The sequence below is a fragment of the Manis javanica genome, chromosome 5, assembly GCF_040802235.1.
Source record: "Manis javanica isolate MJ-LG chromosome 5, MJ_LKY, whole genome shotgun sequence".
NCBI lineage: Eukaryota > Metazoa > Chordata > Mammalia > Pholidota > Manidae > Manis > Manis javanica.
The window spans coordinates 31,562,232-31,578,055 of NC_133160.1; the positions used below are offsets into that span (position 1 = coordinate 31,562,232).

Here is a 15,824-nt window from a genome sequence, read left to right on the forward strand (position 1 = left end):
AATGATGAGACCCGACACTAGAGCTTACTATTTATTCAATTAATTAAACATATGTATTACTAGATCCATTTTGAAAAACATTTTGTTTACTATAGTTCAATATATCTGTTTCATTCTGTAACCCTCTGTATTTTATTTCATTAATTTGAAAACATTATTCTTCTGTCCAGAAGTTTTGGATGCTCAGCTGCTAGCTTAGTTCTTGGCATACAGTAGTTGCCCAATAAGTAAATGAATATGTAAAGAATAGGGGCACAAGTTTGAATAGGTAAGCTGGGGCCAAATTACTGACTTAGTAATTAGAAAATGTATGGGTATGTTTTATTTATGTATTCTCGAGTTTCAGAAAAAACTTGAGGTTGTTAATTACAATAGATAGCAGAGATCTTGTTAGAAAGCTTAAATTAACTAGGAATTAAACAAGCTAAGAGTAAAGTTGAGTCAGGAATGAGGCTTAAAAATGAAGTCAGACAATTAGGCTTGAGATGGATTAATGATTGTACATTGAGCGTTGACCCCCCTATACTGAATTTTATTGTTGTTAACAACCATTTGATCAATAAATATGAGAGATGCCCTCTCAAAAAAAAAAAAAAAAAAAAACCTAAGAGAAACACTTGCATATGTGCCCAAGGAGTGTATATGGGGAGGATCTTAAGAGCATTATTTCTCATGATACAAACTGGGCACAACCTAAGTACTCAGAAAAGGGGAATGGATAAATAAACCATGCCTGAGAATATTATGCAGCAGTTGAAAAAAGCAAGAGGTAGTCCTGTGTCTACGGCCATGGGATCAATTCCAAGTCACAACGTTGAACAAAGAAAGCAAATGGCAGGACATTATGGGGGATGAGATGCCACAAGACTGTTCATTTTCTGTGATGATAAGTAAATATATGTAAAATATGTAAATGTGAGTATACAGAAGAAGGTTTGGAAAAATCGTCTCCAAATTGCTGATGATGGGAGGAATATTGGATCATGTCTGGTGTGGGTAGTGGTGATTAAAAGTGGTTTCAGTACTCCCTGGAAGGTGAGAACATCTTTCAGTGGGGGAAATGTTTTTATGTATCACTTAGGTAATTAAAGGTTATTTTTCCAAAAAAAAAAAAAAAAAAAAAATGAAGTCAGAGAAAATGTATAAATTCTGTTCTATCAGACAATGTAAAAATGAAAACCTAGACAGTTGTGTAATTTACAATGCCTTTACAAACAATCAAAACACTTCTTTAGGAGAAGCCATTCAGTAATTTCTCCTGGTAGTTTTATCAAAGAGGAGCCAAAATTTGCTCTTTTGCCATGACTCACTGAAAGTTACATGCCCCGTCTAGCCATAGGCTAGGTCCATGGGCATTAAGTAGAATCTAAATGAAGACTGAATAGAAGTGCCACAGAAATGACAAAGAATCTTTATTTTGACGAAGATGCCAGTAAGGGAAGCCACGGGACCTGAGATGTGCCTTTAAAGAGCAGACTTAAAATCAGGGCCAAGGATTAGACGGTGCCACGAGAGGCAGTGACACCGCTGTGGACGGAAAAGGATCTGCACGGAAAAGGTGGCCTGAGGCAGGCTCCTCCCACAGGTGCTCACGGCAGTAAATGCAAAAGAGCAACAAGCAGGAAACTGGGATGGAAACAATACGAGGAAATCACCCTGTGCACGCAGGAGTGGTGACCACAGTATATGTACTTTGTACAATTGTTCATGAAGTGCCGACTCACAGCTTTCTAATAGGGCACACAGTGCAAGGAAGGCACAGAAGTTCCCAGGACTTATTTCCCCACTCAGCTGTCCTAGTTAATTTCAGGTGGGAGACGGGCACTTAAAATGGAAGTTGGTGACCATCGAGGGCCTCATTTTTGTGGACGATCCTTCTTTGTCATCACCCAAGCCTCGTTCAGAGCTGCCGTGGAGAGTCCAGTGTATGCTGTCATGGGACCCTGCTTGTTCATGAGAACTTGCTCTTAACCTGGGCCCTGACGACTCTTGCCCTCCTAACCATTAAGGATGCTGGCTCCATGAGCTGCCCTCTTCTTGTCCCTTGACTCCTGTGACTGGAGACGGGCGGGACCCGCCAGGCCAGGTGTGAAGAAGACCCCTAGAGACTCCTGCCAACTCAGGGGCAGCTGACCGTGGCCCCTAGACACTAAAAGATGAAAATCCAGAGATCCCTATACATTTATTGACCTACTCCTGTAGAGCTAAAACAGGAGATTACACAAGTTAATCCTCATTTTGATATCTAAATGACTCCATATTATATTTTCATGCATTCACATTAAAAAAAAAAAAGAAATAGAGAAAAAGTTTCTTACTTTGGGATTCAAGTCAAAGAAAGTGTAGTATTTAAATCGTAACAGCAGCTGCTCGTCCTCCTGGATGCCTTGTTCCATAAGGGAACGTGAGGAGTCTAGCCAACTAGAAAACAATAGGATGGGTTTTAAAAGTCAAACAGTTTTACATATATATATCAGTTATGTATATATATAAGCTTACATATGTATATACATGGATATGTAAGTATATCCATGTGTGTATGTATATGTGTAAATATACATCTAGAAGAAAGTTCAAGTAATATAACCAAACCCAGTAGGGAGAGGCCTTGATAATAGCTTATATCTGTGTTTAATATTGCAGCTTTTATAGCTTTCCAAATCCTTTTGTATATATATGTATATATATATATATATATATTTTTTTTTTTTTCTCACTGACACTGAAGTATTTCAGTGAAGGAACCTGGGCAGTTCTTATTTTCCCTGCTTTATAAATGAGGAAACGCTCATTGACATTAAGTGATAAGTTCAAGGTCATGTACTTCGTGGTAGAGCCCAAATGAGAATCTGTACTTGCTAACTTGCTGACTTACCACACAGCCTCTCCTCTTGCTGAGCTGGTCTGACCCCAAACTGGTTCTATCTTATTGTCTAGAACTTTCTGTCTCAAGGGAAAATATTCTAGATTGCCTTGTCTAATAGAGCAGCCACTAGCCATGTGTGGTTACTGAAGACTGAAATGTGGCTAGTGCCACATTTGAAGTTGATTAAATTCAAATGTAAGTGTAAATATCCATATGTGGCTTGTGGCTTCTGTACTGGACAATACAGTTCCAGAGTGAAAAATAAATACTGGATGAGGGGTGGAGAGGGAGAGATTACAAATGAACAAAATGAGGCCAGGACGAGAGTCATCCAGTACCACTGAGTGAAAATGGCTTGAATGTCTATTATATGAGGCCCTGTGGGGGAATAAAGATAGCCAGAAATGTAATTTCCATCCTAAAGGAATTAACATCTAGTGGGGCAGACCAAGCCTCATATTAGAGAAACAGGGTGCCACCAGAGCGAGCAGAGGGTCAGCACAAGGCTGCACGGAAGGGGCTGGTCTTAATGGTGATATCGGAGAAGGACAGTGTGTGGCTGTGCTTTAAAGTTCAAGCAGGGACTGACCAGTCAACTAGGAGGAAAGGGGAAGACTCGTGGAGCAGAGCAAAATCTGGAGGCCAGGGAGTGACAGAGAGAGAGGGCATGCACTATGGGGCATGGGCGCATGAGACACAGGCCAGCAGGCTCCTAGGCAGCAGAATGCTGTGAACAGATCTGACTTCTTTTGGTAGACATTGGGGGCTGGAAGAAATGATGGTTTAAAAAATAGTTTGAGGGTAATTTCTGAGACCACCTCAAACAAAGTTGAAGGGCTCACTTACTAGAAAGCCTAGAGAGGGAGGTGGTGTTCTATAAAGTGCAGTGTAGGCCAGGTGGGCCACCTCGGATCTCCCTGCTGGCCCATGGGTCCAACCCACTTTGAAACTGCTCTACATCCCATTAAATACAGAGTCTTTGCACACCCATAGGGGCAAAGAAGAAGTATTCACATAGGGTAAGTCCATTGAGTTACCCTGAACACATGAATTTTGTCACACTTTAAATATATGTAAATGACCAAAAGTTGCATTTTTCCCTTTTATTGCTAAAATAAGCCCTGCCTCATGCTAGCAGTGTACAGTTCCCAGACATGCCAACTTTAAAAATTAAACAAACCCTCTTCTCCCCATCTGTAGCATCTCTCTTACTATATCAACATAAGTTCACAGAGAAGCAAAATGAAGCCACGTCCTTACCCTGCATTAAGCTTGGCTTTATCAACCAGAGACCGGGGCTGGTACACATCAGCAAGCACTTCTGGTGTCGGGGGAGGCTGGCTGACGGCAAGGATGCTGCAGTTTTGTTCCGTTAAAGGGCTGTCGCTGAACCAAGTCATGGTGGATGAAGCCGGTGTTCCGTTGATGGGGTCATACATGGGAGTCATGGTTTTGCTGTATAAGCCAGGACTTACTACAAGGCAAGAGGGGCACCCACTAGGATGTGAGATTCAGGGGGCAGGGGTCTTTGGAAAAATAAGTGCGAACATGGCTTACACTAAAATGGATTTTGAATTTAAATGTTTGTACCATTTAAAATAATGATGTGAGTCATGACTAATGGAGAAAGAAGTTATCCACTGGTAAAGCTCTTGTCTGAACATTAAGCTCCTGGGAACCCACAGGCTGTAAAAGCTTTCAAAATCAACTTGCACAAGTGGTGGGGACTATCTCCTTCTCAATAATCTAAAATTTTCCTATTTCAGCAGTGAGTTTTGGCACCATTAGAGAACTGGAGATCTCACAGAATGCATGTGCAGACAACATTTTTGGGGCAAATTCTTTAAACAAATGGCAATATCTGCCAATTTTAAGAACCCAGCTAGTTGATGGTTTATAAATCATGTGGCTCTAATTTGCATGGGAAGTGTAAGTAATTCTTTTATTCATTTTTTGCATTGGAATATACCATGCAAGAAAATGTCCAATGTTGCAAGCAAGCTAGAGCTTTGTTTGTATATAAAAGGAAAAGAATGATGTATTTCCAGATTTTTTACCTGCCTTCCTGTTACATGCCTAATGTAAAATTTAAACTGAATTCAGGATAGAGACACATGAAGACAGAATCAGGAAAAGAGAAGAATATTTGAGTGATCCAAATAATCCTCTTTCCCCCCACATTCATGGCCAGTTCTACCAAAGTTTTGTGTTCATCAGCAACATAACACACACAATTAAAATAATGAGCTATGCAATGAACCTTGTTAAAAAAATTCTGTTAATCCTAAAATTAATCTGGTATCCTTTCCTCATCACAGGAATCCTACAATTTCATCCCCCTAACTTATTTGGGGAGATAGGGGAGGGGAGAGAAAGGAGGAGCAGAAGAGACGGTTCTTTGGATTTAAGAATTTAAGAGCCTCTTGGATTTAAGAATGAATTAAAACAACAAATCCCCCATCACAAGTCTTACCTGGTGGACCTGAACTTGTTGGAGAACTCTCCAGGTTTAAAATATCTTCAATTATGGGCTCCTTATTATTTTTGTCTTTTTTCTTCTTCTTTTTAAAAGGGTCACCAGAAGGCTTTAATAAAGAAAGTTCTTCTGATCTTCTAATATCTGAAAAAGAAATAAATATAAAAAAGAGAGATGAAAATCAAAAAACAAAAAGAAAATTCCTTCTAAGATTCAGAGTCATGTTGGGCCTCTAAAACCATTTCTCAGGAAATTCCTGAGAAGTAAATGGAAATAAATTGCATCCCTTGGAAGAAACAGAAGGAGAACAGAGAATGGGTGTGGGGGTCAAATAGTGGAAGAGATTCAGTCTAATAAACTTTCTAGTTTTTCTTTAAATTTGTTATGAAAATATTTCAAGCATATTCAAAGTGAAGGGAATAGTATAATGGCCCTTTCATGTGCTCATTACCCAGCTTCCAGCATTTTTCTATTTTTGTGTCATCTATTTATTACCAATGTTTCCTTCCTCCCTCCCTCCCTCCTTCCTTTCTTCCTTCTTGCCTTCCTTTTCTTCCCTCCATCCTTTTCCTTCTTTTTTTAATTTTTAGAAACAACCAAGAATCCTATGTATTTTCCTTATGGAACGTAAGTCCTGAGAACCTTTCTCTTACACCATGCCCATCAGCTAATCTCATCCCTGTGGCAGACATCATTGGCACCTTGCCCATCTCTTTTCAGCCCTCACAATTTCAGTGCACTCTGACTCAACTTCCAAAGGCAGCTAGGACATGCATCTCTGCCCACGGGCTTGCTCTGGATGCCAGAGTCTGCACGGTCCAGATATAGATGCAACAGTTCCCAGCTATGATACATGCTTCCAGTCCACTCTGGATGGGATTTCATTTAATCATTTGTTTTGTTTTCCAATTCTTATTAGAATGTTACTAAAAGCAATTGTAAAATTAATGTCCCCCAAGCACAGCTGTCAATGACTGATGAAAGTGGTGTATTAACACCCTAGCTCCCTCACCCCTTGATGGGATAGCTCTGAGGCATGTTAACTGTCTCCTGGATACCCCAGTTGTCTGACTTGTTGGTGACACTATCTGGTGGCCTTCTCTTCTCAGTCTCACTCCTACCACCAACCAGTGTTTCCTGGCATCACCTCCCAAATAAACATTTGTACTAGAATATGTATCTCAGGGTCTGCTTCTAGAACTCTCAAACTAAAAAGATAATCCCCATTTTCCTCCACTAGTCAAACGTAACTGCCAAATATATTTATAACTGCCATTGCCAATCAGAACTCCTGATAACTGCTAACCACACTGAGCTGTTATGATCCCAGGTAAAAGCTAAGGAATGTGGGTGATAGCATCTGTGGGCAGCTTTCCTGGAGGTAAATGCATGGAGTCCACAGGTCCTCCCACTTCTCAGTCCAAACACTGCTTACTGCTGGGACTGAGGCTAGCAGTTCAGCTCCATTTTCTCCCAAGTAACCAAGGATGTCCACACAAGAACACCTGTGCCCATTCCAAATGCATAAGTTATGTATAAAACCTGGAGATGAATCCAAATTTCCAGTAGAAGCATTAGCAACACAGCAAAACAATAAAACAAAACCTCTGTCTCAAGCCCAAGGTCTGGGTCTTCTCTTTGAGGAAAAACTCATCATAGAGCTAAGTTTGATTTAGCTTCCACTGAACAGATATAAAAAGTGATGATAACAATTGCCAAACTGAGCCCCTTAGAACTGTCATGAAGATATAATCTGGGAAAGAGAAGAACATCTGACTGCTTCTGTTTATTTTGAAACCTCAAGTTTGCAGTCCCAGCTATGATATGTGCTTCCAGTCCACTCTGGATGGCAATTTATTTAATCATTTGTTTTCCAGTTCTCATTAGAATATCACTAAAAACAAGGTGCCCTGGTGCTTGCCATTTGCTCACCATGCCTCACAGACTCTGCTGGTGAATTCTATAATGCAAGGTTCCGTTATCTGTCATTCAACAAACAGTTAATGAGCAGCAAATAAGTGCCATGCATTGTGCCAGGTATTAGGAACACAGATGTATTCAAGAAATGGTTTCTGTCTTCACTCTATTTAATACCATACCAGCCCCCACTGCCCAACACTGGCACTCCCAATCCTGTATTTACTATTACACTTTTTTGCTTTTTTCTCTATCAACAATCTCCTTTTAACATCTCATTTTAAAATTAGTTTTTATGTTTATTATTTATATTTCCTGCCCCTGTATCCTAGAATGTAAACTCAGGAATGGAAGGGATTTAACCAATTCCTAGCACCACAATGCCTGCCTAATCAATACATGCTTGTTGAAGAAATGGATGAGTAGTTTATAGTTTAATGGGGAAGATAGATCACTCTCATATATTGTATATACTGTGTTCAGCTGATGAATCTTAGCCTTGGAACCAAAAAAAATACCTACACACTTCCAAAAAATATGAAATAACATGATCATGACACAGGGTTCACTCCCATTATGGAAGTCTCACAAAGAAGAAACGTTCTGGGCAGTGTTGTCCCTAATGACTGTTAAACTCACAGGACACCAACCCATATGGATTAGTTTCTGATCCAAAGTTAAGTGTGTTTTTCTGCTTAAAATAATCTCCACAAATATTTTTTGTGAACAGGGCTATTTACTGGAGCCAAGCATTAGTAAAGCAATTAAGACATTGCAACACCATTATCTCAAAAACAATAAAGACACAATCAATCAGCTCTATGACGGTAATGACTTAATGAAACTTTTATGTTTGTCTTCAATATGATGATTTTGGTATAGGTTAGTGAAATGAATTTTTTGGGGGAACTCTCAATGAGTCTGTCTCTTCTGTTTACAAATCTCTTTTGAAATAGATTTGTTTTAAGCTATGTGGAAATGAATCAGATTTATTCCAATAATGTTCCCTTTGGCTTAACTTTGGTACATGGCTAAAGTCCCCAGAACTGGGCTTGAAAAGTGTGCTTCCTACCAAAGGAAGTGTCCTGGTAAAGCCGACTGCTTGTATGGAGAAAGCACACATGATTTCCTTTGCTAAGAGTCTCAAGGGGAGGCCTCCCAAGGTACTCACTCAGGATTTTGCAGATGTCACTGACTGCTTTAAAAACAACAGCTGAGAAGCTGACTCGCAATCTCACTGTCTTCATGTTTGGCAAGCGGAGGCGAAGCATTTTATGCTGAGGGGTAAAGAGAAGCTTTGCATCTGCCTGGACTCCACATTTGTCCAGAGTCCAGTGCGTTTTCAGAAGCCAGCATTTTTTTTGTTCCCACCAAAGCGCAAAGTCTGACCAGTCTTGGGATATGTCTACAAAAAAGGAGAACACAATGAAAGGCAGTGAGAGAGAGCACTCCAGAGTCAACTGCATTGTGTTGCAAAAACAGGAACAGATAACAGATCTTTAGTCCCTCATCTCTTTTACAACCCAAGGCTGGGCAATTCTCCACTTCTCTTCAAAGTCTCTAAGGTGGGGCAGGTGGAAAACAGACTGAAACTTCCCATCACCATATTTAAATACTGTGGACGGAGCAAAAACATACACACTTTGTTCATGATACAATGGTCATGTTCTCTTCTCTTAAAATCCCTTAATGGTTTCAGGGAAGGGCTTTCGGGGAAGGGCCAGGAGCATTTGGCTTTGTTCAATCAAGATTATTTTTCCAGTAAAGAAATATCCTTCTACCACTGAATCATAAGGAAATATCAATAGCTCCCAGTCAAAGTCCACACAGAAGTACCGTAAAGCTGACATTTTACTCCTCTCTGTAATACCCAGCTCTTTTATCAGCACCACTGTTTTCCCAGTTTCCAGCATCTACACAGAAATCAGAGCTGACTGTTTTCTCTCTCAGTGTCAGCATCAACATCAAATCTTTCCTTCAACATTGACATTAAAATCAAGTCTTTCCCTCTTGTCAGTGTGGTTGGCATCAATATTCAATCTTTTATTTTGCTAAATTAAAGGTCACCAGTATTTTTATTTACTTAAAAAAATGGTTTCTTTCTCTTTCTAAGTTAGAAAACTTTCACTAATGTTTTCATAGAAGTCTAAATGCTATAACTATCTTGGAAAGTCCTATTATACAGTAATTCCTCTCTGAGCTATATATATATATATACCCAACAGAAATGCCTATATGTACTTAACAAAAGACATATGCTATAGCAGCCCTGTCTGTAAGAGACTGAAGGTGAAAACAGCTCACAGGCCCATCAACAGGTAAATGGATTAATTGTGATAAAATTATAAAGTGGAATATTATACAGCAATAAGAAATGAAATGAACCAAACTTCATAAAACTATATGGATAAATCTCACACGCATAATGTTGAGTGAAAAAAGTAGATGCATAAGTATATATCCTATATAATTCCACTTATATGGGTGCTAGAATTCAGGACAGTGATGGTCCTTTGGTGGGGCAGTGACTGGGGGAGGGGTCAGGTATGAGGCTTGGGTGGGGGAACAGGTAATGTTCTACTTCTCAATTTAAGTGGAAGTTACATGACTGAAAATTTACTGAACAGTACACTTAGGATGAATGTACTTTTCTGTATGTCTATTATATTTCAGTGAGACTTACTTAAAAAAAACTTTATCTCACTTGTGTAAATGAGAAGCCACATCTATGGTCATAGAAGATAAGAACAAATACAAAGAAAATAGAACCTTTTTAAATTCTAGGTTGATCATTTTGACACCTAATGACTCTGGCCCTGAAGGCTCCTCTTTCTTTGTATAAACAGGGAGAGGAGCAAATGGTAGATAAGTGCTAAAAAACACAGTAGCTCCAAGCTGACTTTATCACTGAGCAGTCAAGCATTAGCAGAGACTCACACAGTAACTAATGCCATGCCACTCAAAGTGGAATGGGCCCCATCCCTGTAGACATATAACTTGTGTCTCCTGGGGAACTTTGCCTCCAAAGACTCAAGATTTTATAGTGTGGTCTAGGCATTCAGTTTATGGCTCTTGCAGAGCACCCTATTTCTCTTCCCCCTGGTGGGAGGGGGCTGCTACTCTGGGCCTTACAAGATGGATGATCAGAAAAACATAGATGATCAGACAACCATTTGGTGGTGATGCAATGGAGAGGGTTTCAAATATGAAGAAACCACAAAGAAACAATAACTTACTGATCTGTTCTACTAACTTGAGCATCACTCCCCCAATATGAAGGTCTCCGGACACTCTTAGAGTCACATCTTTCTGCTCCTCTTCATTCGGATGGGCAACGCGGACCACGAGGTCCCAAGAAGCAGAGGCAAAGTCACTGGAGGACAGCATTGTGGCAAATGCAGGTGTCTGCTGCACGAAAAGGGAGACAGATCACAATGTGAGAAGGAACCTGGAGCTTGCCAGCAAGGCCAGCAGAGCAAATCGTGTTTGTTTTTCATTTTAGTTTCCTCTTCAAAAACTCTGCAGGGTTTCCAGTGTTCAATATTAAATTCAGCACCCTAACTTTAAAGACAAAACACCTAATAAAAATAGTCTCAAGCCTTCTACATTTATTTACTTTATCTTTCCAATGCCCCAGGACCACTTGGATATTTATTCTTGTGCCTGCCCAATGCATCAATCTTCATTTTCCCTCTATTGACTTGACCTTCTCTGAACTATTCTAGCAACAGGCAACAAATCATGGCAGTCCTTGATAGCTTTAAAAAAACCCAACTTTATTGAAGTAAACTTTGCATATGCTTACAAGAAAATGCACAGATTTTAATTATACATCAATAAAGTTGGCTTTAAAAAACAATGTCGTTAAAATCTTTTAAATAAATGTATCATTACGTTACATCTTCTGGTATGAAAATCCAAAAAATAAAAATATAGCAAAATAGTTTCTACTTCAGTCATATAAAATATAATTTTACCTTTAAAGATATAGGTCATTAACAATCATTATGTATTTGATTTATTTGAGTCACCATTTTTTTATCACATAAAAATTGATACAGAAGTGCACCATATAAGATTTTGAATGCAACTTTGGCAAAAGATTTAATAAGGGAGTGACAGACATACAAGATCCACTCTTGCAAGTAGAGATGGAGTGAGAACTTCAAACCCTTAGATCCCCCTCACTGGAGGAATCAGAATGAGAGACGCTAAGCAGTATCATAATTGAAATGTTTCAGGGGGTTATATGAACACTGGAATCTGAAATTGGCAGAACTTAAAATGTCAGCTCACTATGACTTTTAAAATAGAAAGCAAGTGATACTACCATTTTAAGGGGCTACTTTAAGATTTAAAATAAAAATCAGTCTTTGACATGATAGCAAAGCTTTATTGCTTTACTATTTAAAAACAACCTATGAGAAAGCCATGTTTTCATAAGGCTATTTTTGAGAAACATCAGTGCATTCAAACTCCTAAGAAAGGATTTCTCCAATGGAGGTTCTTACGAATCCCCTGGGGTTCTTATTAACATGCAGATTCTGTTCAGCAGGTCTGAGGTGGAGGTGGAGACCCTGCGTTTATACAAGCTCCCAGCGACGCTGGTCTCTGGCTCACACTTTTGAGCTGAAACAGCTTTGTGAAAAATTAGCTTGAGGACTTGGTTTTTCCCTTCAACCCACCCAAATCACTATTAAGGCAGAGACTATGGTGGCATCTGAGAAGCATGATATTTAATAATAAGCAATAATTAAACCACCTTTGTTATACCAGTTTTGTGCTCATTTGAAACTGTTCACATTTGTAAGTATAAGAGAATCTTAAAATACACAAAATAGATAAACTGCAAATCTGAACAAGCTTAGGAAAAGACTTATTTGTTTGAATCAAATTCAAGAGTTCAGAAGTAGCTCCTTATGTTTTTAAGACCAGAAGCATCCCAGGGATGTAATGCTCGTACCTCCCAATGCACAGAGGCACACATGGGGACCTCCTGCGTGGGCATTATACATTGGGCCTAGCTGCTTGCCTCACTGTCATCATCAGCCTCAGGACTCATGTATGGTGCACTGATGGGTGATGTACCCTGTGTTAACTCCTATCCTTGTGTTATCTCCTTCATCCTCTCAGTAATCTCCTTTAGAAATGAGAAAACTCAGGTTCAGAGAGGTTAGGCAACATATTGGAAGTCACACAGCAAGTTAGATGGTGGAGCCCAGATGGAAATCCAGGTCTTTCTAACTCCAAACTCTTGACCATGACACTGGGACACATCCTCGATCATGCTGCAACACCAATATGAAATAAAACTCTTAAAAAACCGCACAAGCCAAACTCTTAGCAGCCTTCACTAAGCATTTCTATCAGCAAAAATCTTTTTCAATGAGGAGACAATGAAATTACTGCCTTTCTGGTTAAGCTCATAACATGGCATTGAACTCTTTGGCTTTAAGATCCTTACAATTTCTTAAAATGCTATGATTTGAGGTTTAGTTTTTAATGTTTTGTACCTAAAGAAAACAGCTTTTTTTTTTTTTCCTGTGATTCTTTTACTGCTTGTTTCTTGAGTACGCAGACATAAACTCTTTTCTTTTCCTAACCTGGGCATTCAAAACACTTCCCATTTAGGCAATAGATGGCGATTCCCTTACAACGAAATTCAGGCTAAAGTTAGACAATCTGGTTTCCCCGCATTCCTCTCCTATCTTTATGCACCTTCATTTTTCAGTGAGCTACTCATCTGCAGCAAGCTGTTACTTGCGGAAGGGAGCAGCCAGCTCCAAGCAGGACAGCGCATCTAAGCTGAGCAGAACAAGAATCAAAGCAGGTCAGCTGATTGCCTTCCCTGCTTGAAGCCCTCCTCCTGTCCTTTACAGAAAATGCAAGACAGACAGGCAGGCAGGCAGAAAGATGCGGTAACAGGCCCCGTCGCCTCCCCTGGAAGATGAGAGAATGTGCCTGTCCAAAGGCCACTAGGCCTGTTTTTGCCAGCTTTGCAGAACCGGGGAACCCGGGGAGGATGGTGCGTGGAGAGAAACCTACTCCTTATCCCCACAAACGCAGCCCCCGCAGCCCGGCGGAGGGCTTATTTTGCGCCGCCAGGTAGGCAGGGCGGAAGAAAGTGGTGACACGCCCGAGGACACTTCAATTCAGCAGGCATTTAAGTGCCAGGGTCTGCCAGAGGAAGGAGGCAGGAGTCTCCGCAATCAGCCCACCACTGCCCTCCCCCGCCTCCCAGCCCCTGAGCACCCACCTCCTCTCCGGGGGCCTGTGGCCTGCAGCCTCGCAGGCGGGCACGTGGCGGCTGCACCCCTGGGGGCCCAGCGCAGAGGCCACCAGGCCGAGCCGGGGGCGGGCGCTGGCGAGCTGGGGCCACGGGGCGCACGGTGGCGGCGGCTGCCGTGCGAGGCTGGGCCGGGACTTGGGCGGACGCGGGACGCCGAGCGCACCGTCCCCTCCCTGCTCGGATCCCACAGCGCAAGCCGAGGCCAGCGCGCCGCGGGCAGGTGAGGGCACGCCCAGCCCGGCCTGCCGGGCCCGCTCTCCCGGAGAGGAGGCGCTCTTCGCAGCTTTGCCGGGCCACGCGGGGCCGCGGGGCTGCTCCGTAGCGGGAGTGCGGGGAGCCCCTGGGCCCGCCGCCCGCGTCCTGCCCCGCTCTGGCCTCCTCTCCGCCCGCGCCTCGGCCGCCTGGTTTTCCGGGTTCCTCTGGACGAGCCCAGGTGATTAAAGACCCGCTACTTCCCCTGCCCTCCGGGTGCACTCGTCACTGACTCCCCGGGGTGGGTGCGTCCAGGCCCGTGGACCCCAGGCTAGAACAATCGGCTCCTCTTTAAAGCGCCTGGAGGACCTGTGAAGCAGAAGCGGCTCATCTCTGAGTAAGAGGGTGAGGTAAACCTCCGAGGAGGCTGAGGCTCCCGAATACGCACAGTGGAAGACCCCGGGCAGTCCAGGGCCGCACCCCAGGCCGAAGTCTGGGTGGCTCACCTCGTATTCACCACCCAGACCCTTGGTCACCTTCCTGTCGGGTTTTCTTCCAAAGAGAGCTGGGCCACCCAGGAAGGGTGTGTGGCCTGGGGCAATTTACACAACCTCTCTCCTACACAGCCATGAACAAAGCCTCCTTTGTTCGTCATCACACACATTTGTTGGGTGTTTACTATGCACCAGTCATGGAGTTGAGCCCTTAGGATTTATTTATTAACAGTGGTTGATGAAACAGACACGAAAACCATAGTTTCTCCATATGTAAATAGGCAGAGAAATGGAATGCCCACCACCATGCCATGGTGGGATTTCATGAAGTATAATACAGGCTTTAGTGATTGATACCAAGTACATAAAGCTTGTGATAACCTAAATATTATTTTAAAATGTTACATTATTTAGAAATGGAATCCTTGTTTTTCCTTGAACAATCCCACTTTCAGGCATTATAGCATAGAAGAATTTTGAAGTTCACTTTGAAAGGCCATTTGAACCATTGTCAGCAAATCTGGGGGTTTATAATTAACACAAAATAATTGAAAACTTGAAATTGAATTTCCTGACTTAATAGAGTTTGTCAGCTATAGGAATTAGGTCAAATGTTATCTGATCCTTCTTCCTTATATGCCCAACACTGAGCAAATATGCTTTTATCTTGGGCAGAAAGTGTCTAAAGTCTTGCTTTCTAGAGACTGCTCATGGCTGGTTAAAATATAGATGGTCTTCAGGATCTTGTGCGTGGTCTTGAAGTATTATGGCTTTATTTACACCAAACTGGTTTCTCATTTTAGCTGAAGATACCTGGATTGTGGAAAATAATTTAACTGGTTTTAAGCTTTCTGCCTTATTTTTTAAGCTTTTAATTGAAATTATATGTAGGCATAAATCACATATATACAGCTCACAAATTTTCATATACTGAACACCTGTGCGACAAGCATCCAGATCAAGAAACATGACATTACTAGTCCCCAGAAACCCCCCAGACCCCTATTCAGTTACTATCACCCCACCACTGAGAGTAACCATTATCCTGACAGATTCTAACTCCTTAGATGGATTTTGCTGATTATTGTACTGTATATAAATGGAATTGGACAATATGTGCTATTTTTCGTCTGCCTCTTTTTATCAACATGTTTTTGAGTTTCATCCATATTGTGTGTCCCAAGATTTACTTTCATTTTTATTTTTTTACTTACTACCTAGTTGTTACCATTCTTGTGACACAGGTCCAACCCATCCCTTAAGATCCTGGGTTGGAAGTAGATTAAAAAATGTATTCTGGATGTCGAAATCTCATACATATATAAACAAGCCATACTCACCCTTTCTCCCCCTTGAAAAACATGCAGAATCAACATTCTGAGTCAGTTATTTAATTAATCGCACACATATTAATCAATCAATGGATTCGCTTACTTACTCATTCAGCCACTGTATTATTGTGAGCTACACCATTATCTGAAAAATACTCAGATGAAGTAGTCACGGACTTTATCTTCAAATTGTAATTATGAAGCCAAGGGATACACAACAGGGGTGTCTACTTCAGCCAGGTATGTGAAGTGGTGGAGA

At 41.4% G+C, this 15,824-nt stretch overlaps 1 protein-coding gene across 4 annotated transcripts in view; it reads right to left on the bottom strand.

Moving 5' to 3' along the window:
- FERMT1 (FERM domain containing kindlin 1) overlaps positions 1-14,322 on the bottom strand; it is a 39,979-nt gene extending 25,657 nt beyond the window's left edge. The window contains exons 1-6 of one of the 4 annotated variants that reach the window (XM_017667234.3): positions 14,247-14,322; positions 10,496-10,667; positions 8,431-8,664; positions 5,340-5,486; positions 4,127-4,340; positions 2,319-2,421 (exon numbers count right to left, since the gene is read on the bottom strand). In XM_017667234.3, the coding sequence (XP_017522723.2) occupies positions 2,319-2,421; positions 4,127-4,340; positions 5,340-5,486; positions 8,431-8,664; positions 10,496-10,646 (849 nt within the window). In that variant the 5' untranslated portion in view covers positions 10,647-10,667; positions 14,247-14,322. Of the gene's footprint in view, positions 1-2,318; positions 2,422-4,126; positions 4,341-5,339; positions 5,487-8,430; positions 8,665-10,495; positions 10,668-13,515; positions 13,999-14,246 lie in introns of those variants that run through there. The other 3 variants (XM_037017585.2, XM_037017584.2, XM_017667235.3) reach the window with 3 other exon arrangements.
- Between the last annotated feature and the right edge of the window lie 1,502 nt (positions 14,323-15,824).